Below are 23,955 nucleotides of genomic sequence, written 5' to 3' on the forward strand. Positions count from 1 at the left end.
AGACCTATTTTTACATTTTTATTCGGAAACAGGGTCTCCTAAGCCAGCGCGCGGCTGGCTTCGAACCTGCGCGATCCTCCTGTCTCTGCCTCCCAAGCGCGGGGATGACAAGCGTGTGCCACCACGCCCGGCTCTATTTTTTGTATTTTAATTTGAAATAGGGTCTAAGTTGTAGAGAGCCTCACAGTCCTCCTGTCCCAGCCTCCCTTACAAGCGTGCCCACCGCCCCCCACTCACAACTTAGCATCTCAATACGAATTTTTATGGGGATCAGTTTCTGTTTTGGGAGTTTTAACTTACTTCTTCCCAATTTTATGTGCTAAATCCACAGTAGGTTTTACAACTATTTCAAAAAGAGATGGAATTTTCTTAAAGTCATCAGAGAGATCGGTCTGAAAATCATCGTCAGGATCAGAAAAGGGAAAGTGGTCTGGCGGCGTTGGCAGAAGCCCGACTCCCGGAGGCGGCTTGGGAAGAGGCGCTATGCCGCGCTTTCTGAGTTCCTCCACTTCTCTCTCGTCTTCGTTTAGAAGTTCCTCATCCGCATTCAGTACCTAAAAGTGAGTGGTAAGGATCACTATTCCAAATCAGCTCTATCCTCCACTGAAAACTGTGAAGACCCCACTACACTAGTTTTATTCATAGAAAAATACAATGTTAAAGTGGAAATGGATCAGAGATAGCTAATTCCTTATTTTCAATAAACAATGAGATTCAGCAAGGAATGATGCTCAAAGCAAGTAAGTTTTTAATGGCAGAACAGGGATAAAAGTAAATGATTCCTGATTTCTAGTCTAATAGTTCAGCTGTTCTAACAAACTATATATATATATTTTGTGTGTGTGTGGTAATGGGAATGGAACCCAGGGGCATTCAACCTCTGAGCTATACCTCCAGCCCTATTTTTTGTTTTTTATTTTTATTATTTATTAATATATATAAATAAATATATATTTTAAAATATATTAATAAATATATATATTAATAAGTATATACCACACATATATATATATATATATATATATATATATATATATATATATATATATATATATATATATTGGTGGTACTGGGGATGGAACCCAGGGGTCTTTTACCTTCAGGCTACACTCCCAGACCTATTTAATATTTTATTTGGAAACAGGGTCTCTTAAGCCAGCTGACGTTTGCTTTGAAAATGCGTGATCCCCGTCTCAGCCTCCCAAAAACAGGGATTATAAGCGTGCGCCACCATGCCCGGGTTGTTTTTTATTTTGAAACAGGGTCTCACTGAGTTGCCAAGGGCCTCACTAAGTAGCTGACGCTGTCTGCAAACCATGATCCTCCTGTCTCAGCCTCCCGAATGCGGGGATGACAAGCGTGCACCTGGCTTCCAACAAACTATATTAACAGAATAAAACATAAAGCAACAAATCCTCATTTTCTTAGCAGCATTTCATAAAATAAGCTTTATGGAATATGATTAAGGTCATATGAACCGACTGAAAGGTCTAAAATATAAGGTGTGGACGTACTACTCACTCTGTCCAAGAGCTTCTTTGTTTCTTTTGTTAGCTCATCATGGGAAAATTTACAGTTGTCTCCTTGATAACATTTTGCTCCACTATGATAGAACTTGCATGGAAACTCATGTAAACAGAAATATTAAGGAACAGACCAAGTAATATCAAGGTCTAGTCTTTCTAAACCAAAAAGCATAACTGTTATACAAGATGACTTTCTATAGATTTGCTAAAAAGCATTGTAGCTATAGTCAGTATTATATTGTACTCTTTCAATATCTGTTAGGCTGGGCTGGTGGCACATGCCTGTAGTCCCAGTACTTAGGAGGCCGAGACAGGAGGATCACAAGATCACAACAGCCTCAGCATCTTTGCAAGGCCCTCCACAACTTAGTGAGACCCCGTTTCAAAGTAAAGAATAAAAAGTAGGGCTAGATGTGTAGCTGGGAGGTAGAACACCCGGCCACAACGATGCTTTAAGCACTTGCTATTTTGGGTAACATACATCTCTAACAAAGGATATTATGCATATAAATGCAGTTCTCTCCTTTGGTGCAATACCCCTGTAAGTAAAACTTGCAGATCTCTTTTCTCTTCTCCAGCTCGGCATCATGATCAAATTTACACTGATCTCCCTGTTTAAAAAAAAAAAAAAGTAAGCAAGAAGGAAAGGGGAAAGAAGCAAATAACAACGGTATTCTCCCCATGTGTTTCCCAGTGGAGTTGTGCTATTTTCCATCTCTAAAGGCTGGTGTGCCAAGGGTAACAAACACGCAGCCCCAGGGGGCTCCTGCCGCAGCAGTGGCCGTGGGCCACGTGTGGAGGCGGCCGGCGCGCCAGGCCCGGGAGGCCACGCTGCGTCCCTCAGCCTCAGCACTTCCAGCTGAGTTACCACAGGAACTCTACCCTCTTGGTGCCATGTCTAAGAGGGGGACAGTAACAGTAACTACTTAGCAGGGTCACTGTACAGGTTAAACCATTTCATTTTCAGTGTACTTTGAGCAGTATTTTCATTAGTCATAAGTGATAATAAGCAAACAGCTAGATACTTGGGGGAAATTTTACATAGAAAAGCATTCTAAGTATCTATCTATTTATATATTTAAGGATACCCACACCATATATAATGAAATCCCCCAAATATCTGGGTGAACGCAAGAGTAAACTTAAATGTGTGTGTTTATCTCCAAAAGTACTTACTGTAAATATTAACATATTTGTTAAATAAAATCTGGTTTCTATGAATTGCATTAGAGTCTCAGAAGATAATCAAAAGCTCTAGTACACAGTAATTTCATGTAAAATACATTTTAAAGAACTAGCTTTGTTACAACTGTATAAAAATGAGAAAAATTAACTACTCCCCTACAAAGACTAAATTTTGAGGATTATTTTGGAAGTCAGAAAGGCTCACAATGCCCCCTCAGACACGCACCTTAATACACCTTCCTTCCAGGAAGTATTTGCACACTTGCTTCCCTTTGTGTTCCACGGTGTGCTGGTTAATAAACTCCTGAGTCATCACCTTCCATTTTTTCCCTGGTTTACTATACTGCAAGAAAAAAATTCATTGGAATGCAACATATAAAATCTTAACAGTTTTTTTTTTTTTTTTGTGTGTGTGTGTGGTACTAGGGATAGAATTCAAGGGCATTCTACATCTGAGCTGCACTCCCAGTCCTATTTTTTATTTTTTATTTGGAAACAGGGTCTCACTGTGTTGCAAAGGGCCTCACTAAGTAGCTGAGGCTGGCCGAGAACAGCGATCCTCCGGTCTCAGCCTCCTAAACCACGCCCGGCTACTTGACAGGTTTTAAATGATCATGGACAGTAGTACAATCTGACTATTAAGATGAATCAAGCCAGGTGTGGTGGTGCACACCTGCTATCCCAGTACTTGGGAATATAGCATGCTCTAGAAGTCTGATGGTGTCTAGGAAGAAGAACAGACAGAAATAATCATGAAGAAATTCTAAAATAACAGTAATAAGTATAACAATGCCAATACTGTTATTCCACGGGCCAGGAGTGGCTCAGTAAATGCTAACAGATACGTAGGAAAAGAGTTTGTGACCAATCATATTTTAAAAATGATGTGTTGAACAAAATAAAATAAGCTTCTTCATGCCTAACCTGCTCAGAACCATCAATACATGAATTTCCAATGAGAGTCCCCAGAAGCAGACGGTCCTGTGCTGGGTTTCACAAATGTATTTGGGGCTGACCTTCTGTCTCTTTTACATCACAGCTGTTAACATCTCCTTAGATAGTATACTAAGAAGTACACAGTAAGAGATCTCTGTCCATTATTATTACTATTATTTTTGTGTGTGGTGCTGGGGATGGAGCCCAGGGGCACTCTACCTCCGAGCTACACCCCAGCCCTATTTTTTATTCTTTATTTTGAAACTGGGTCCCACTGAGTTGCAGAGGCCTCACTAAGTAGTCGCTGAGGCTGGCTGTGAACCGCAATCCTCCTGTCTCAGCCTCCCGAGTGCTGGGATGACCAGTGTGCGCCACCACGCCCGGCTCTCTGTCCATTATTTTTAAAGTCAGAGATTAGAAACCCGAGCATTACAAAGAGCACCTGGCTCATTCAAGCCTACGGCTTTAAACAGCTACCTTGTCTCTACAGTTCAGCGAAGCCTTACTAGGAAGTGGTACAAGGTAGGATCAGATCTGCTAATTCAGAGAGCTGACTACGAGGCTTAAATGTATACCTTCAGAGTTCAACACAATGCAACATATATTTCTTTTGTTTTTTGCTACTGGGGGTTGAACTCAGAGGCATTTTATCTTCAAGCGATACCCCCACCCCCCCCCCTTTTTTGGAACAGGGTCTAGTGAGGCTGCTGAGAGTCTCACTAAATTGCTGAGGCTGTCCTCTAACCTGCGATCCTCCTGTCTCCGCCTCACATGCAGTGGGATTATGGGGCTGTGTCACCACACCTACCTGGACATATATTTACTTAATAGCTACTACATGCAAGCTATGTCAGTTCATCTTTCCAGCCATTTGTAACCTCTTTTCTCCCTCTCAGTGCTTTCAACTCTAGTAAGTAGGCTGCCTTACACCTCCCTCGTGGCCCCGCTACAGACTGCGCTCTGGGCGTGTGCTGCCTTCTGCCACAGGGGAAGAGGGCTCCTGGGAAGGGAGAGCTCCGCGGGGCTAACACCCGACCCAGTCCTGCTTCCAGCACCCCCATTTTATCCCCAAGTTCTTTCACACATACCGATTTTATTTCTAGGTCACCCAAATTTGCACCTCTGTGTCATTATCATGACTAAACAATTCTTGTTTGATCTGAGCTGCAAATTTTTCACTTACTGGAAAAGTGGCATTAAAACACAATGCTTTCTTGGCAACCAAACAGATTAGAAGATGGAAAAGCGCCTCTCCTTATATATAAATTTTCAGTACCTCTTGATAGTCATCCATTCCTGAAAAGACATTAGGCCCTTTATTGATTCTTCCCCCACGATCTTTCCGTTTGATTTTCTTCGGCAAACCATGTCCGTGACCAATATTAAAACTCTTAACCCTGTGTTCAGTACCTAAAGAAGTTAAAATGTGCTTCAGATATTACAGAAAACACACGTCTCTCAATCAATCCGTCTGTAAGAAAGAGTGTCTTTTTAATAGTTTCTAGTGTACAGTGCATCCTTCCCCCACCCCTTAGATTCCATGAAAACAGTTAGCTGGATCTTTATGTTTTACCTCCTGGGTACGGCTGCCTGTTTTTTATTGTTCTTAAGGGATGTTAATATAGAAGACAAGGAACAGGATATACCCAGCTAGAGAAGCAAATACTAATTTCTTTCCTTATAATTTTCCTTAGAATAAGATAGTTAACAAGCCCTTCTGTTTAAACATTTTATTCCTATTTAAGGAAGATACCATAGATGTCAGTGGGTAATTTGTAGGAAACGGGATTTCTATTTAAAATTTTGCATAGATATACACACATATATCTTCAAGTAAAAATTATATTGAATTTTTGTTTTTCAAAAATTTGGTGAGCCGGGTGTGGTGGTGCATGCTTGTAATCCCAGCATTTGGGAGGCTGAGACAGGAGGATCTCTGTTCGAGGACAGCCTCTGCTACTTAGTGAGGCCCTTTGCAACTCAGTGAGACCCTGTTTCAAAATAAAGAATAAAAAACAGGGCAGGAGGTGTAGCTCTGAGGTTGAATTCCCCTGGGTTTCATCCCCAGACCTGCTAAGTAAATAAATAAAAAGATATTCCAATTTAAGAAATTTATATGTTAAGATGGTAAATTATAATACAAAATAAAATATCTCATTTTTCCAAAGTCATAGTAAACAAGTAAGTCCTCTAATAACCTTAAAAACCACAAAACTAAAATAACATATCAATTTTTACCTCCAGGAAAAATAAAAGTCATTGTTGGTAGGGATTTAGAAAAATGTGCATATTTATACCTGGTGAGGGGTGTGGTTATAAATTGGAACATAACCTTTATGGATATCCACTTAGCATACAGATAAAAAATCTTCAAATATGTGGCTATGTCTTTTGTTATGGTACTAGATGGAACCCAGGGATATTTTACCTCTGAGCTATACTCCCAACCCTATTCTGAAACAGGGTCTCACTAAGTTTTGGAGGCCCTCACTAAATTGCTGAGGCTGGTTGCAAACCTGCAATCTTCCTGTCCCAGCCTCCTAAGTATGTACCACCACAATCAACCTGGCTATGTCTTTTGACTTTGAAAATCTACTTCTGCTTCTTGTAACTTTTTTTATGGCAGTATTGGGGATGGAATCCAGGGGCATTCTACCTCTGAGCTACATACCTAGTCCTAATTTTTATTCTTGATTTTGAAACAGGGTCTCACTGTGTTGCAAAGGGCCTCACTAAGTAGCTGAGGCTGTCTGCGAACCGCGATCCTCCTGTCTCAGCCTCCCAAATGCTGGGATTACAAGCATGGGCCTTGATGCCCCACTTGTAACATTATTATTTTTGTGTGTGGTACTGGGGGTGGAACCCAGAGGCTTTCTACCTCCGGGCTATAGTCCCAGCCCTATTTTATATTTTATTTTTGAAACAGGGTCTCACTAAGTTGCTGAGAGCCTCACTAACTAGCTGAGGCTGGCTTCGAACCTGCGCTATCCTCCTGTCTCAGCCTCCCAAGCACGGGGATTACAAGCGTGCGCCACCACGCCCAGCTGTAATACCTTTTTTTTTTTTTTTGGTGGTATTGGGGTTCCTGGAAGCCCTTCTACCTCCGGGCTACACTCCCAGACCTATTTTTACATTTTTATTTGGAAACAGGGTCTCCTAAACCAGCGCGCAGCTGGCTTCGAACCTGCGCGATCCTCCTGTCTCTGCCTCCCAAGCGCGGGGATTACAAGCGTGCGCCACTGCGCCCGGCGTAACTTATTTTTAAGAAAAAATATTTGCCAAGATGTTTTCTGGAGCTGGGCGCGGTGGCGCACACTTGTAATCCCAGCATTTGAGAGGCAAAGACCAGAGGATCGTGGATCCTCAGCTACTTAGTGAGGCCCTCTGCAACTCAGTGAGACCCTGTTTCAAAATAAAGAATAGAAAATAGGGCAGGAGATGTAGCTCGGAGGTCAAATGCCTCTGAGTTCCAGCCCCAGCCCCGCAAAAAAAAAAAAAAGATGTTTTCTGAGTATGGATAAATATGTTTATCACAGAGTCAATCATAGAACTGGAAAAACAACAACTGGATGCAACTTAAAAGCCATGTAAGTAACTATACTACAAACAAAACTAAAATTTGGTAAGTTAAATTGTGATATGTTGGCTTGAGTAGATGTTACCAATTCATCAACTTAAGAGTGACTGAGATATACCTTAGAGTGAAGGGGAATCAAGTTAGAAAAATATATATAGTTCTTTGTTGAAAATAATGGTCATAAAAATTCTAGAAGAATGTACGCTCAAAACAATAATTATCTCTGCATAATAATTATCTTCGGTAAAAAGCCTAATAGTTTTTTGTTTTATCTTTGATCACTGCTAGACTATCTTTTCTAGACAAGAAAAGTTTTTCGCACTTGGGCATATATATCATTTTCATAACTCAAGAAGAAAAAGTAAATATCAAAAATAAAAGGAAATGCTCAGTTCTTTAGAAAGGCAAACAAGGAAGAGCTTGAAAGGAAATCCCAAGTGAAATGGGTGAGCAAGTCATCTCTCCATTAGCCATCTTCTGCAAGGGGGTCACTCCTACGAACAGACTACAGGGTGATAAAATCCTTTCTCTTTAAGTCTAGACTTATACTTTTCAAAAGAATTTTTCTATAAAATCAAGAAAAAATAAAGCCACAGAAATAACAAAATTTACTTAGGCCTGACTCCTGTATTAAAACAAATTCAGGGGTGGCCACACAGAGCGCGGCAGAGCTGCACTCACCTCGGCCTTGCTGTGAAGCAGGTCTGTGTGGCCAGCCAGTCGCTAAGCTTGGTTTGAGCCTAACCTGACCCCAGTTTATCTCCTGTTGCTAGCTGGCAACTTGGGCTGGTCTCTGGAGGCCAGGGCCCATCTACCTCAATACAACGGAAAAATAAGTGGTTGCTACATAAATCCCTTTAGATTCTGTTCTTATTTTCAGTCTTAAAGGATCTCCACAGCCCCATGAACATTTGCATAGCAAAGATGATCACTGTATTTTAAAATGTAAACTTTCCAATATTCTGTCTTAATTGGTCTAAAATATAAAGTAATACAGCAAAAACAGAAATAACTCTATATACTGACATGTGAAAAGGAGAGGAAAGCCTAAAAACTTGTTATATTTCATATGCTTTAAAAATCACAGAATATCTTTCTGGTTGAAATATAAAGATATACAGATTGAAATATTTTTAGATTTGTGTCCTCAAGGTCTACAAAAAAAAAAAGGAAAATAAAAAATAAACGTAGGTACCATGGGCACGAGCAGACGCTGAGAAGTGGCTAGTGCACTCCCGAGGGCTGGCACCTCGCGGTCTCCTCCAGGCTCTGACTTCTCAAGCAGCTGCAATCCCAAACTTACCTTGCTGAGCTCCTCTCACTCTCTGCGCCTTTCCTGAGGACCCCGAAGCTGAGCTGGAGGCTTCTTTCCCTGGTCTGTACTGTCTCGGCTGACTGGGGTAATCTTCCTCTGTTTCCTGGCTGTAGGTGCCGAGGTTATCATCGCTGTAGGTGCTGTACTCATCATAGTCTTTACTCTTAAATTTCTTATTATGTTCACTCTTCTTTGATGTCATGTAGCTTCCTGATATATGTCCATGCTAAGTGAAAATGAGCAATCATTAGCAGGATTTTCCAATTTTAGATAGCAGTTGATAGTAACACAGACATCTGTTTTTTCTCCCAGAAAGTTGAGGAAAAAACAGAGGAGGACAGACAATTAGTTCTGAGTCTAGATTAATAATTATCTATGACACTATTTAATAAAATATTCAAAAGGCTAAATGCTATTCTGATATTATTAAACATTATAATAAAAAAAATGAAGCTGGCGTGGTGGTGCACACTTGTAATCCCAGCGTTTAGGAGACTGAGACTGGAGGATCGTGGTTCATGGACAGCCTCAGGTACTTAGTGAGGTCCTTTGCAACTCAGTGAGACCCTGTTTCAAAATAAAGAATAAAAAAATAGGTCTGAGGGTGTAGCTCAGAGGTAGAATGCCCCTGGGTTCCATCCCAAATACCACATAAAATAAAATAAAAATATATCTGTTAAAAAACATTATAATCTTTAGCTTTCCTATTTTATTTATTTATTTTTTAGTGCTGGGGATTGAACCCAGGGCATTTTACCTTCAAGCTATATCCCTAGCCCTGTTTAATTTTTTACTTTGAAACACTAAGGGCCTCACTAAGTAGCTGAGGCTAGCCATGGACTAGCCTTCTGTCTCAGCCTCCCAAGTAGTGGGATTACAAATGTGGGCTACCACGCTCTTTAGCTTTTTTGTATGTTTTATGTCTCAATATCCATATACACAGAAATACTTTAAAATCTACACCATCATACAAAAATAATTCCTTCTCCAAAAAAAAAATCAAAAGGCTTTTTTTTTGGTACCAGGGATTGAACACAGGGGCATTCTACTTCCAAGTTATACCCCAGCCTGATTTTATTTCTTATTTGGAAACAGGGTCTCACTAGGTTGTGGAAAGCCTTGCTAAGTTGCGAGGCTGGCTTCAAACCTGCAATCCTCTGATCTCCGCCTCCTGAATGCTAGGATTATAAGTGTGCACCACCATGTCCAGCTGAAAAGGCCTTTTTGAAAATAAGATAGTAAAATAACTTGGGGGGAAGTATAGGAAAATATTTATATATTCTCCTGCTGGTCGTGGTGGCGGACACTTATAATCCTAGCATTCAGGAGGCGGAGACCAGAGGATCGCACCTCGCCAACAGTCTCAGCTACTTAGTGAGACCCTTCGCAACTCAGTCAGACCCTGTTTCAAAAAAGAAAAAGACTAAAAAATAGGGCCGGGAGTATAGCTCGGAGGTAGAATGTCCCTGTGTTCCATCCCCAGTACCGCAAAAAAAAATATATATATATATATTTATATGTTCTCCTAATGTTGAAAATGCTTAAATGACATTATATTGAATAAAAACTGCATTTGTGGTAAGTTTTGTAAGAAGAAAATGTTTATATCTAAGGTTTAATAAAAAAAAGAGATTTCCCCAATAGTGCAAAACTACTCATTAGAAACTGTTTATCCAACAATTTTACTGCTTCCTTACTAAAGCATGGGAAAATTAACAACATAATTTAATCCTAGAACGATAATAATTATAATATTCATTAAAGTATTTTTATTAGTTCTAGCATATCCTCTGACCATTTTATAATAAAAAAAGAAAAAATATAATTGTAACTTGAATATTTAGAAAAACTCAGTGCTTCATCATTTGCGTAATGAATTTTAAATCATTCTAAATTATCTAGGTAGAATTCTAATACTATGTATTCTAATATTCTAATATTTACCTAGCTAGAAAAATTATCAACTAAAGTATATTTTTCAAACATTAAAAAAGACAACTTAATATAATTTCATTTTTAATGGTTATTTAGCAACTCCAACTCTAAAGAAGGCAATGGAGAGAATACAAAAATAACTTCACAAACACAGTAATTTGATTTCTAAACTCACAAGAGATTGGCTTTATCAAAATAGGAGAAAAAACAGAGCTCTTCTAGACAGAAATAACGGCATAGTTACCAGCACAGAATCATTTTTTCCCCCCCCGCAGTTCTGGGAATGGAACCCAGAGACACTCTACCTCTGAGCTACGCCCCCAGAACTATTTATTCCTTGTTTGTTTGTTTGTTTGTTTGTTTGTTTGTTTGTTTGTTTGTTTTTTGGTGGTACTGGGGTTCCTGGAAGCCCTTCTACCTCCGGGCTACACTCCCAGACCTATTTTATATTTTTATTTGTAAACAGAATCTCCTAAGCCAGCACGGCTGGCTTCAACCTGCGCGATCCTCCTGTCTCCGCCTCCCAAGCGCGGGGATTACAAGCATGTGCCACCGCGCCGGCTTAGAATCATAATTTTTATAACAAGGATTTTGTTCAGCCAATGCAATAAGTTTAAGAAAGATGTAAAATATAACTTTGTTTGTGGTCCTGGGGGTGGAACCCAGGGGCTTTTCTGCCTCTGGGCTATACTCCCAGGCCTGAACAGAGTCTTAACTAGAGCCGAGGCGGCTTCGGGCTCCTCCTGTCTCTGCCTCCCAAGCGGGGATTATAGGCGTGTGCCACCACGCCCGGCTAACATGTTGTTTTAAATTATTTTCTGTTTAAAACATCTCAAATAATTTTTGCATTTGAAAAGGCTAATGTTACCCACCTTCAAAATTCCACACTACCGCATTTCCTGGTGCGGTGGGTTGAACTGTACCCCCACACCTGCTTAATTCACACGTCAAGGCCCTAACGACTCCAGTACCTCAGAATGTGACTCTATTTGGAGATGGGTCTTTAAAGAGGTGGTTAAATGAATGATCCAACATGACTGGCGTCCTCAGAAGGGAAACCTGCGTGCACTAGGAGAGCAGGGCCGTGCGGGCGTGCAAAGCAGCGCCTTTCTCAGGTGCTTGACCTTGACCTTGGACCCCAGCCTTCCTGGCTATGACAATGGCTTAAGCCATGCAGCCTGTGTGTAAATGGCAGCCCTAGCAAACACAATGTATTCTTTATTTCAAAGATTTGGAACTGCCTATCTACACCAAAACATTTGTTTCAAAATACCAGAAAGTAAAAAATACAAATCAAAGTTTTGTTTTTCCCTTTAAAAGGCAATAGCCCCAAACCATAATGATCCCCTGCGTCATACCCACTTTGTTTCCTGAGAAAAGGAAAACAGCAAGTATTGTCAAGAATCGTAAAGTTTACATCCCTGATGGGGTGTAAAGTGGTGCAGCCTCTATGGAAAAGTCTGGCCCACGACCCCACAGCCCCACTCCTGGGTATACGCCTCAGTGAACGGAAAGGATTCTGAGGGGAACGGTGCACCTATGTTCATAAACAGCAACCCAAATATCCACCAAGAGATAAATGCAGAAACAAAACGTGGTATTTAACTACAATGAAATTTTTGTGGGTGTGGCACTGGAGATTAAACCTGGGGGCATGCCACCTCCGAGCTACACCCCTAGACCTTTTTTATTTTGAAACAGGGTCTTGCTAGGTTGGTGAGAGTCTCACTACTTACTGAGACTGTCCTCAAACCTGTGGTCCTCGTGTCTCAGCCTCCCAAGTACTAGGACTACAAGCATGTGCCACCATGCCAGCTACAATGAAATATTAACCTTAAAAAAGAATGAAATTAGCCAGGCGTAGTGGAGCACACTTGTAATCCCAGTACTTGGGAGGCTGAGACAGGAGGATCACAAGTTAGATCAAGGCCAGCCTAATCTACTTAATGAGGCTATTAGCAACTTGGTGAGACCTTGTTTCAAAATAAAGAATAAAATAGGACTGTAGGTGTAGCTCAGAGGTAGGATGTCCCAGGGTTCAGTCCTCAGTAACAAACACACACACACACACACACACACACACACACACACACACGAATCAAATTCTAATACATGGTACAACATGGATGGACCTTGGAGACATGCTAAGTGAAACAAACCAGACAAAGAGATAAATTCTGTATAATTCCACAGTGTAAAGGTACCTAGAATAGGCAAGTTTATAGACTTCAGTTAGAATAGTGTTGCCCACAACTGGCAGCGAGGGGAAGGAGGCGTCACCTCTTCACAGGTATGGCATTTCTGTTTAGGATGCTCAAAAAACTCTGGAGAGCCGGGCGCGGCGGGCGCGCTTGTCATTCCTGCGCTTGGGAGGCGGAGACAGGAGGATCGCGCAGGTTCGAAGCCAGCCCCGCGCGCTGGCTTAGGAGACCCTGTTTCCAAATAAAAATGTAAAAATAGGTCTGGGAGTGTAGCTCGGAGGTAGAAGGGCTTCCAGGAACCCTAGTACCACCAAATAAATAAATAAATAAACCCTGTTTCTAAATAAAAATACAAAATAGGTCTGGGAGTGTAGCCCTGAGGTAGAAGGGTTTCCAGGAACCCCAGTATCACCACAAAAACAAACAAACAAACAAACAAACAAACAAACCAACCTCTGGAGATGGATGGTGGTGATGGTTAAACATCAAGAATATAATTAGTGCCACTAAGTTTCACACTTAAAAGAGGCTAAAATGATATATTTTTGTCACGTAAGTTTTGTTATGGTAAAAGCAATAGTACCTGAGAAAATGGGATGTCATAATCCCTGTAGTAACCAGACCTTTTTTTATGGGAACTTTCTGTACGTTCAACGTCTGAGTCAAAGCTGTACTCTGAACTGTCATCACTAGATGGAGAATTATGCTGAAAGGAGAGAAAATAAATGTTACGTGTGCAGAAAGAAGGAAACTTAACTAGTGACTAGATAAGCTTGTGTTAGTCAGACATGCCAACAAGCAGATTATATTATTCTAGTAGAACCTTAAATTTAACTGAAAAATTCTTGTTCCAAAGGCCACCATCACCCCACTCTGAGGCTTTCTGGAGGGAAAGTATTTCTTCCCCTTTGCTCAGGGACTTTATGGGAACAACTTTTTCATCATCCGTTTGGCCCAAGGACTTCAAGCAGAGGTCCCTCGGACTCTGAAATGATCTTATGTTTTAGATAATCTTGAAGGAAGCACCGCTGGCTTCTCATCACCCAAGACTCCGAGCTGTAAGGGTCAGGGTTGTGTCTTCTGTTATCAGTGCGAAGTATCCAAAGCCATGTGCAGCCCCTCGGAGTCAGCCCCCCGCTCTCTTCTCCCGTTTGCTAGCTCATCATTTTTCTTTGGTCCTGGCATCCTTGTGCTTAAATGCGGACTCCACGTCCACAGTTACTTGCTCAGAGGAGAGATTTGGTTGATTGGTATGAGTTCAGTAGGCCCACTCGAGCACCATCCAGTTTTCTGTAGTGGCCTTATATTCAAATGGAGCTAGAACTAGTAAAGCCCCTCGAGTTCTGTGGCCGATGTCAGGCCCATGAAGCGTGTTTCCGCATTGCGCGGGGCTCCTCCTGAGACGAGCCCTGCCGCCTGTTTTCTGGAAGCCTCTCTGCGGTCCGTGCTCCCTTCCACAGCGGTCGGCTCCGCACTGCTCTTGCTGCTGCTTTGTTTCCACCTGTTTTACTTCTGAGGTCTGTGGGAATGCCTTTTTCAATTTTTGAGGCTGCTGTCGATAAGTCTTTGGTTGTGCCAGCCTAACTGCTATGGCGGACGTTCAGGGAGCTTCAAGAACTGCCCTGGCACGGTGGCTGCCAGCCCAGGCCCGCCTTCTTCCCGCCCTCTCAGGCTTCTCCAGCGAGCACGCTGCTGGTTCCTTGAGAGCGTTCGCTTTTGTTTCCTGCCTCTCCCCTTTCCATTTCCATGCACTTCCTGTAAAAACAAACATCAGTTCACTGCTCTGACCCCAGTCTACAGCACAGAGCTGTCCATGGTAAGCAAGGCGAATCCAGGCGAACGAATGAAATTGGGGAATACATGGACAAGGCTCAAGCTGCTCATCTGTATCACGAAGGTAAAACTTTCTTTCCTTAATCTTCTGATATCCCTGCCTGCAATCTTCCATCCAGAAAAGATTATTTTTAATCTACATTAAGATTTGCCTTGATGATGAGGATGATGATTTTGGTGGTACTGGGTTTCCTGGAAGCCCTTCTACCTCCGGGCTACACTCCCAGACCTATTTTATATTTCTATTTGGAAACCGGGTCTCCTAAGCAGCACGCGCGGCTGGCTTCAAACCTGCGCGATCCTCCTGTCTCTGCCTCCCAAGCGCGGGGATGACAAGCGTGCGCCACCACGCCCGGCTTGATTATTTTTTAACAAACTTTTATTGGTCCATTATAGTCATACATCTCAATGGGATAAAAAAAAAAGTGTGGAGATATACATGCACACATCACCCAATGAGCCCCTACCCAACCTCTAACCCCTTACCCTCCTACCCATGCCTGGCTTCCTGATTGACTTTGATGTGTTTAAGTACATCCTGTGCTCTAAAGAGTTTCCCTTATCCTCCCTCTTATGCCCTCAGATAGGTCACCCTCATTGCTCCTCTGTAGGGTTCCTTCTTCATCTAGACTTCCTCCTGTTACCCATTTCTCCCTAATATTTTGCACATTAAGAAAAGCATCTGATTTCTTATTTTTTGTGACATTTCACTGTAAATGCCATAATTTTTCTCCCTTATGGCTGGGCAAAATTCCACTGTGTACATATCCCATAGTTTTGAAATCCACTCATCCGCTGAAGGACATCTTGGCTGGTTCCACAGTTTGGCAATGGTGAACTGTGCAGCTATGACCATGGTTGCTCATGCATTAGTTTGGTGTTTTGGTTTTCATTCTTTCTGGTAGACACCCAGAGGTGGTCTTGCTGGATCATATGGTAAGTTAATTTTCCTTCTTCTGAGGATCTTCTATACTGTTCTCCAAAGTGGATGCACCAACTTGCAATCCCACCAACAATATATCAGATCTTCTATTTCTCCACACTTATTCCCACTTACTGAAAACCTGAAAGCCACAAGGTGAGTAACTCTGACAGGATGATCCACTCACAACCAGTTTTTTTAACAGAGGTCACTGGATCTGGAAATCTGCTGAGATGAGGTGAGGCAGCGGCAGCTTCTAGTGCCTCCTGGCCACACAGTGGAAGAAACCCGCTGGCCCTTTGCTGTGGAGCAGGCCGAGTTCCAGGCCTGCCGCACAACAGGCTCGGGCCCGGCCTCGCTGGCTCCAGACCCGGCCTCACCCCACGGCAGGCTCCAGGCCTGGCCCTTATTATTTTAAAATAATTCATAAAATTCCTATGCTTAGAAAATTTGTTACTTGCTGAAATAAAAATATCTAATCTATACATTTCATTAGAAAAGAGGCAATGATTATAATTTTTCTAACTTTCTATACTTGTGTTTCATGAAGATTTACCAAAAGAATGGTGAGCAGATTCTAACTAACCTTATGTTTCTCATGCCTCCTCCTTTTGGACTTTTTCTTCTCCCTTTCCTTCCTGTGTTTTTTCCTTGATCTCCTGTGGGCTTCCTCATTTCTCTGTTTCTCATCCTCTTTTGCTCCCTGTTCTTGTGTCTCTTCAAATCCCGCATCGTCTATTTCACCATCTTCTAACTCATCATCTTCTCTGTAGAAGACAGTGAAAACTTTAATTTTCAAATGTCAGTCCTAAAACAAACCTTACAGAAATGCTTTCAGAAGAAAAAAGACATGTGTCAATACTTAAAGTTATACTCAAGCCAGGCGTGGTGGCACACACTTGTCATCCCCGCGCTCGGGAGGCTGAGACAGGAGGATCACAGGTTTGTGGCCAGCCTCAGCGACTCAAGCCCTCTGCATCTCAGTGAGACCCCGTTTCAAAATGAAGAATAAAGTCGGGCGTGGCGGCGCACACTTGTCATCCCTGCGCTTGGGAGGCTGAGACAGGAGATCGCACAGGTTCGAAGCCAGCCTCAGCTACTGAGTGAGGCTCTCAGCAACTTAGTGAGACCCTGTTTCCACATAAAACATAAAATAGGTCTGGGAGTAGAGCCCGGAGGTAGAAGGCCTTTGAGTTCCACCCCCAGTATCACACACACAAACTTTTACTCAAATAGACAAAGGACTGAAAGTTTTTTCTATGAACAGCCAGATACATTTTACATTTGCAGGCCATATATGTTTTTTTTAATTCATCATTTTTTTCTTTTAAAAGACAAAAACCTCTAAAAATGTGAGAATAACTCTAAGCAGCCAAAGTCTGCCGAACTCCAATTCAGGTTAAGATCACTTACTTGCCTAAAATGAACAAACAATGATACGGTGTTATCCAAAAATATTACCATAGCCACCATCTATTAAACACCTTCAAGGGAAAACAATAAGCTAAAGTAAAATACTGAGGAAACACCCTAATAATAAGAAAGAATTCTTAACTTAGTGGCCTACAGGCAGCTATTAATAGTTTTAAAATAAAAGCAATCTGCCAGGCGTGGTGGTGCACACTTGTAATCCCAGCGCTTGGGAGGCTGAGACAGGAGGATCGCGGTTCCTGGCCAGCCTCAGCTACTACTTAATGAGACCCTTTGCAACTCAGTGAGACCCTGTTTTAAAATAAAGAATAAAAAATAGGGCTGGGGGATTAGCTCAGAGGTAGAATGCCTCTGGGTTCCATCCCCAGTACTGCAAAAAAGAAAGTATAAAATTATTTTCTTCTAGGTTTAAATATCTAGATCAGAAACAAGTGGAAAAACTCATAATATGCTATGGATAGAGACTCTAAAATTGGACAGTAACCTCGCTGCCTATGATATGTTCTTATTTTGAAGGCAAATGCTCACTAAATCGTCAAAAGTTAGTATGTTACAACAGAGGACTCTAGTTTTGCCGTCCTGATATTGTTGGCTATTAAAACAAATGAGCCTGAACTGTTCAGCACCTCCACGGGAGTGTCTGCCTTTTCTTACGTCTGCCTAAAGGTTCCGGCTACAAGTACGATCAGACACTGAGTCTTCTAGAAGAAACACAAAAGTCTCAGTAAAGACTATACGGGCACTCCTGATGGACGGCATCACAAAGACATTATGGATACAAGCTCCTCAGTTAAGATGCTAGGATCAAAGCCGGGCCTGGGGCGCAGCTTGTCATCCCAGCATTCAGGAGGCTGAGACCGGAGGATCCCGGTTTGCGGTTAGCCTCAGCCACTTAGTGAGGCCCTCTGTAACTTAGTGAGACCCAGTTTCAAAATAAAGAATAAAAAAAATTGGGCAGGGGCTGTAGCTCAGAGGTCGAATGCCCCTGGGTTCCATTCCCAGACCCACACACACAAAAAAAAGATGCTATGATCACTACAAAATATGACGTTTTGAGAACGTACGTGTGACTGGCTAGTTCTTCAGTCCAGAAGCAGACAACCTAATAGACTTAGTACTTATCCTAAAACCACTCACGACCCTTCCCTTTCATGCTTTTACGCAAGTTCATGCTGTTCCTCCCTTACATGGGTGATGAGGCAGAAAACAGCTTTGCGCTGGCCCCCAAGGCCTGCATGTCCCAGCAGGACACACAGGCCAGCTCCGGCACAGACACCCTGGGTCCCAGAACACGGGGTGCCAAGCAGGCTTGTGAGACTTCTGCCAGCCTCTCTCTCACCACCTCTGTGTTCCATGAGAGCTGCAGCGAGCAGTTTCTCACCCACCTTCCCTGCTTCCAAAGATGTCTGAGATTTACCACCTGCCCTGCTCCTGACGATGCAGCTGCAGGCTGAACACATCTTTAGTTAAGCTGGGCATGGTGACACACACCTGTAATCCCAGTACTTGGGAGGCTGAGACAAGAAAATCACGGGTATAAGACTAGCCTCAGCAACTTGGTGAGACACTGTTTTAAAAAAGAGATAACACCGGGCGAGGTGGTGCACGCTTGTAATCCCCGCGCTTGGGAGGCGGAGACAGAAGGATCGCACAGGTTCGAAGCCAGCCGTGCTGGTTTAAGAGACTCCGTTTCCAAAAAAAAAAAAAAAAGTATAAAATAGGTCTGGGAGTGTAGCCTGGAGGTAGAAGGGCTTCCAGGAACCCCAGTACCGAGAGAGAGAGAGAGAGAGAGAGAGAGAGAGAGAGAGAGAGAGAGAGAGAGGACGCCTGGCATAGTGGCGCACGCTTGTAATCCCCACGCTTGGGAGGCAGAGACAGGAGGCTCGCGCAGGTTCGAAGCCAGTCACACTGGCTTAAGAGTCCCTGTTTCCAAATAAAAAACGTATACAAAATAGGTCTGGGAGTGTAGTCTGGAGGTAGAAGGGTTACCAGGAACCCCAATACCACCAAAAAAAAAAGAGAGAGAGAGAGAGAGAGAGAAAGAGAGAGAGAGAGAGAGAGAGAGAGAGAGAGAGAGAGAGAGAGAGGAAGCGATCTGGGGTATAGCTTGGAGGTAGAATGCCCCTGGGTTCAATCTCCAGTACAAGCAACAACAGCAGACGTTAGCTACAGTATGGAAATAGCTCCGCGTGCGGGCTGCCAACTGCCTGCCCCTTTGGTCTCAGTGCAGTCCTGGAGGAGCAGCGCACGAGGAGCTGACACCATCTCAGCAGACCTTTGTGGTCTGTGCACTGTATAAACGATCTGAATCTTACTGACTGGCCCTGCAGCATGCCAGACAGATAACTTGCTTGGGTTTAGGTTCTTCTATGACTAGTCTCTTTTCTCCAAAAAAACACAGTCTGGTCATAATGGGGCCATGAAAGAACTACCTGACATAAGTTCTTATGTAAGATTGCATGTTTATCTCCAGATTGGGACCTTGAATATTTATATCCTGGATGGCTTATTTTACTTATTTCAGTTATTCTTTCTCCCCCTCTTTCTTGTACTGGGGATGGAATCCAGGGGCTGAGCTAAGCCTAGAATCCCATTTTATTTTTTACTTTGAAATAGAAGCTTTCTAAGTTGCTGAGGGGCTTGCTAATTTGCCAAGACTGGGTTGGAACCTGCAATTCTGTCTCAGCCTCCTAAATTCTGGGATTCCAGGTGTACACCACCAGGCCCGGCTTCAGTCACTCTACTACTTCAGAATGCTTCCCGTGACAAATAAAGGTAAAGCCTGAGCACACCTGCAGCCGTCAAAGTGCTCTTATGCTTGCCCGTGCCACACGCTCTCCCAGCTCTGGAATGCAGCAGCCGGACTCAGCCCTTTGAGCATCGGTAGCTGTGGCGATTCTGACTTGGCTTCACTCTTCAAGCCAATGTCAGGATCTGTCAACACTCAGCCCAAATGCAGAGTCCTTCCGGAAGGACTTAGTACACTCTTGTACATTTTAAGTAGCCTAACATCCTACAGAGTCCTGTGATGACCTTTGCCATTTTCACTTAATTCTACGTGAGGTATCTCAACTGGAGACCACTGAGAGCTCCATTTCACTTTAGTTACATGTATTACAAGATTTTTTTGTGTGTGTGGTAGTGTGGTACTGAGGAATTGAACCCAGGGGTACTCTACCACTGAGCTACACCTGTGCCCCCCCTTTTGTGGTACCAGGGATGGATCCCAGGGGCATTCTCCTCTCTGACCCACACTCCCAGCCCTATTTTCTTCCTTATTTTGAAACAGGATCTCACTGAGTTGCAGAGGGCCTCACTAAGTAGCTGAGGCTGGCCAAGAACCTGCGATCCTCCTGTCTCAGCCTCCTAAGTACTGGGATTACAAGCATGTGCTACCACACCTGGTTTCCTGCCCCCCCCCTTTTTTTTTTGGTGGTACTGGGGGTGGAACCCAGAGGCTTTCTACCTCTGGGCTATACTCCCAGACCTTTTTTATATTTTATTTGGAAACAGGGTCTCCCTAAGTTGCTGGAAGCCTCACGAAGTAGCTGAGGCTGGCTTCAAAGCCGTGCAATCCTCCTGTCTCAGCCTCCCAAGCGCAGGGATTACAAGTGTACACTACCACGCCCGGCTTCCTGGCCCCTTTTTGAAACAGTCTAATTTACCATGTGCTGGCCTCAAGCCTGTGATCCTTCTCAGCCTCGCAATTATTAGAATCGCATGCAAGCACCACTGTGCCACTTTTAGTGTGTGTGTGTGTGTGTGTAAATGGGGATTAAATCCATGGCATTCTATCGCCAAACTACATCCAAGTCCTTCTTATTTTTTTATTCTGAACAGGGTCTTGCTAAGTTACTGACAGTCTCACTAAATTGCTGAAGCTGGCTTTCAAAACTGTGACCTTGCCGGGTGTGGTGGCGCACGCTTGTAATCCCCGCGCTTCGAAGCCAGCCACGCCGGCTTAGGAGACCCTGTTTCCAAATAAAAAAAAGAATAAAATAGGTCTGGGAATGTAGCCTGGAGGTAGAAGGGTTTCCAGGAATCCCAGTACCACCAAACCAAACCAAACAAAACAAATCACGCCGGGCGTGGTGGCACATGCTTTGCTTGGGAGGCTGAGACAGGAGGATCGCGCAGGTTCAAAGCCAGCCTCAGCTACTTAGTGAGGCTCTCAGCAACTTAGTGAGACCCTGTTTCCAAATAAAATATTTAAAAAAAGAATAGGTCTGGGAGTATAGCCCAGAGGTAGAAAGCCTCTGGGTTCCACCCCCCAGTACCACCAAAAAAAAAAAAAAAAAAACTGTAATCTTCCTGCCTCAGCCTCCCAAGCACTAGGATTAGACGTGTGCCACCATGCCTATTTCTTGAATCAGTAACATCTGTTTCATCAAAACCTAATGTGCAGCTGGGCATGGGGTGTGGTGGCACACTCCTAAAATCTCAGTACTTGGGTGGCTGAGACAGGAAGATAGTGGGTTCAAGATCAACCTCAGTAATTTAGCGAGACTGTCAGCAACCTAACAAGACCCTGTTTCAAAAAAAAAAAAAAAAAAGGGCTGGGGGGTGTAGCCCCTGGGTTCAATCCCCAGTCACTAACGCAAAGGAAGGAAGGAAGGAAGGAAGGAAGGAAAGAAAGAAAGAAAGAGAGAGAGAGAGAGGGAGGGAGGGAGGGAGGGAGAAAAAACCTGCATAATAACTCGTTATATAATAACACTACGTAACAACGCAATGATTAGACTATTATTTACATATCAGAAGTGCTTCTCTGGGAGTGTGTGAAAGGACACTGATCTTCTTGGATGAGACTCATATAACTTGAAAACTTATCAAAATTTTGTAACATTGATTGAAATGGTAAATCAAACCGTAAAGCCTTAGAAATACAACAAAGTAAAATCACTGATCCAAGTGGTTACACATAAAGAGTAATCCCTAGAATTCTTGCTAACAGCCAAAGAAAGATGAAATACTGCTAATACTTCTACTGTGTGCAGAATAATACCACAGGGCAGGCTGCCCAATCTAGAGTCAAAACGAGAGACACATCTTGGCTACCGGAACAGACTCCAAGACGTGATACTTGATCTCCTGGCCGAAGTGCGGGGTCTTCTCTGGCCATCAGTGACGTGCCTCCCAGCATTCACGTATAAGACCATGGTTACTTCTGTCTCAGCTTCCCAGCACCTCATCTCCAGAGTCACATATACTGTCACAGAACTGCTATTTCATTGATGGTAGAAAAAATTTTATTTTGTAATGGAAAGAAAATAAGGGACTCTGATATCCAGTTAAGATAAATGCAGACTTCAGTTACAGCTCTACAAAGACTTCCCATCTAGGAATGAACATGCGACCTTTTGTTCCACATCTATAGGATTAAGGGAGAACCAACTGCAGGGAATTTAAAATAAAACCAGGGTGTTGGTGTGTGCGCAAGGTGCTGATTTAAGTCCCTGACCCTCACAGACCTACATATCCTACCTTGGACCGTTTTTTCTACTGATGCTTAAACGCAAGGGTATTCTACCTCTTAGCTACACCCCCAAATCCCCTAATTTTTTACTTTGAAACAGATGTGGGGGGGGGGCGCACCAGGGATTGAACGCAGGGGCATTCTAACTCCGAGCTACACCCCCAGGCTTATTCTTTATTTTGAAACGAGGTCTCACTGAGTTGTAGAGGGCCTCACTAAGTAGCTGAGGCTGACTATAAAACTGCGATCCTCCTATCTCAGCCTCCCAAGTACTGGGATTACAAGTGTGCACCACCATGCATGCCTGGCTGAAAGAGTTTTTTTTTTTATGTGTGTGGGGGTGGGAGGCACTGGTAATTGAACTCAAGTGCTTTCTACTTCTAAGCTACACTCCAGCCCATTTTAAATTTTGAAACAGGGTCTCACTAGGTCTTGCTATGTTGCTAAGGTTGGTTTCCAACCTGCCATCCTCCTGTCTCAGCCTTCCAAGTACTGGGATTATAGGTGCCACCACGCCTGGCTTGAAACAAGCTCTCACTAAATGCTGAGGGCCTCACTCAGTTTTGAGGCTACCTTGAACCTGCAATACTTGTCTCAGCTTCCCAAGTACTGGTATTACAGATGTGCACCAACTGGCCTGGCTTACCTTAGATTTTTTTTAAGCAATACCTGTGCTCTGTGACATAGAAAAATATCAACAGCGGAAACTTATAGTTCCTAAATAAACCAATCAGAATTTTACTGCATTTTTATTTTTAGATACTGGGGTTTGAATCCACAGACTTTCTGCTGAGCTATACCCCCAGATCTATCTTATTTTTTATTTTTGAGACAGAGTCTAAGTTGCTGAAGCTGGCCATGAACCTAAAATTCTCTCATCTCAGGTCCCCAAGTACTGGGATTACAGCTGTGAGCCACCATGCCCAGATATAATTTTAATACCTAGAACTCCTCCCTCTATGTAAAAAAAAAGTTTTTAGTTTTCTCTTTATCTACTTCTGCATTAAGTATAGAGACACACTGAATTAATTTCTAACCCAGCAAGCAGTTCAACTTCACTTTTTTTTTTTTTTTTTTTTTTGGTAAGAGCTGGTGGCATATGTATTATTCCAAGAAAGGTGCTTATAGAGACTTTTATTAAAACAAGTATAAAATGTAAATAAGTTATAGCTAAAATACTAGAGATTAAGATAAAGCTAAGGCTGAGATTCGTTTACACAGGAATATGCCACAAACCTCTAATTTTGAGATGTAAGACGCAACTGAAAAAGGAAAAATCAGAAACTTTCAGAAAACAAGAAGGTATGCTATGCATTTTATTTACAAAGAGTTCTTTCAAAAATGTTTTTGATAAAATTGGTTTCTTTTGGGGGTGGGGGTCTGAGGATAGAACCCAGAGGCATTCTACCTCTGAGCTACACCCCCTGCCCTATTTTTGTTGTTGTTGTTGTTGTTGTTTATTCTTTATTTGAAACAGGGTCTCACTAAGTTGCAGAGGGCCTCACTAAGTAGCTGAGGCTGTCCGCAAGTGGCGATCCTCCTGTCTCAGCCTCCCAAGGTGGGGTTACAAGCGTGTACCACCCGGCTGATAAAATTGGTTTCTGATAACAAAAAATATTAA

General features: G+C 42.8%; 1 protein-coding gene across 1 annotated transcript in view; it reads right to left on the reverse strand.

Annotated features, from left to right (window-relative positions):
• ZC3H6 (zinc finger CCCH-type containing 6) overlaps nt 1–23,955 on the reverse strand; it is a gene marked incomplete at both ends in the record, with an annotated part of 43,209 nt that overhangs the window by 7,675 nt on the left and 11,579 nt on the right. The window contains 8 exons of the mRNA XM_080711442.1: nt 301–554; nt 1,522–1,631; nt 2,026–2,137; nt 2,938–3,054; nt 4,924–5,057; nt 8,528–8,765; nt 13,259–13,381; nt 16,017–16,197. Coding sequence (XP_080567568.1) covers nt 301–554; nt 1,522–1,631; nt 2,026–2,137; nt 2,938–3,054; nt 4,924–5,057; nt 8,528–8,765; nt 13,259–13,381; nt 16,017–16,197 — 1,269 coding nt within the window. The remainder of the gene's footprint in view (nt 1–300; nt 555–1,521; nt 1,632–2,025; nt 2,138–2,937; nt 3,055–4,923; nt 5,058–8,527; nt 8,766–13,258; nt 13,382–16,016; nt 16,198–23,955) is intronic.

Source organism: Muscardinus avellanarius (assembly GCF_963383645.1).
Source record: "Muscardinus avellanarius genome assembly, chromosome: 15".
Classification (NCBI taxonomy): domain Eukaryota; kingdom Metazoa; phylum Chordata; class Mammalia; order Rodentia; family Gliridae; genus Muscardinus; species Muscardinus avellanarius.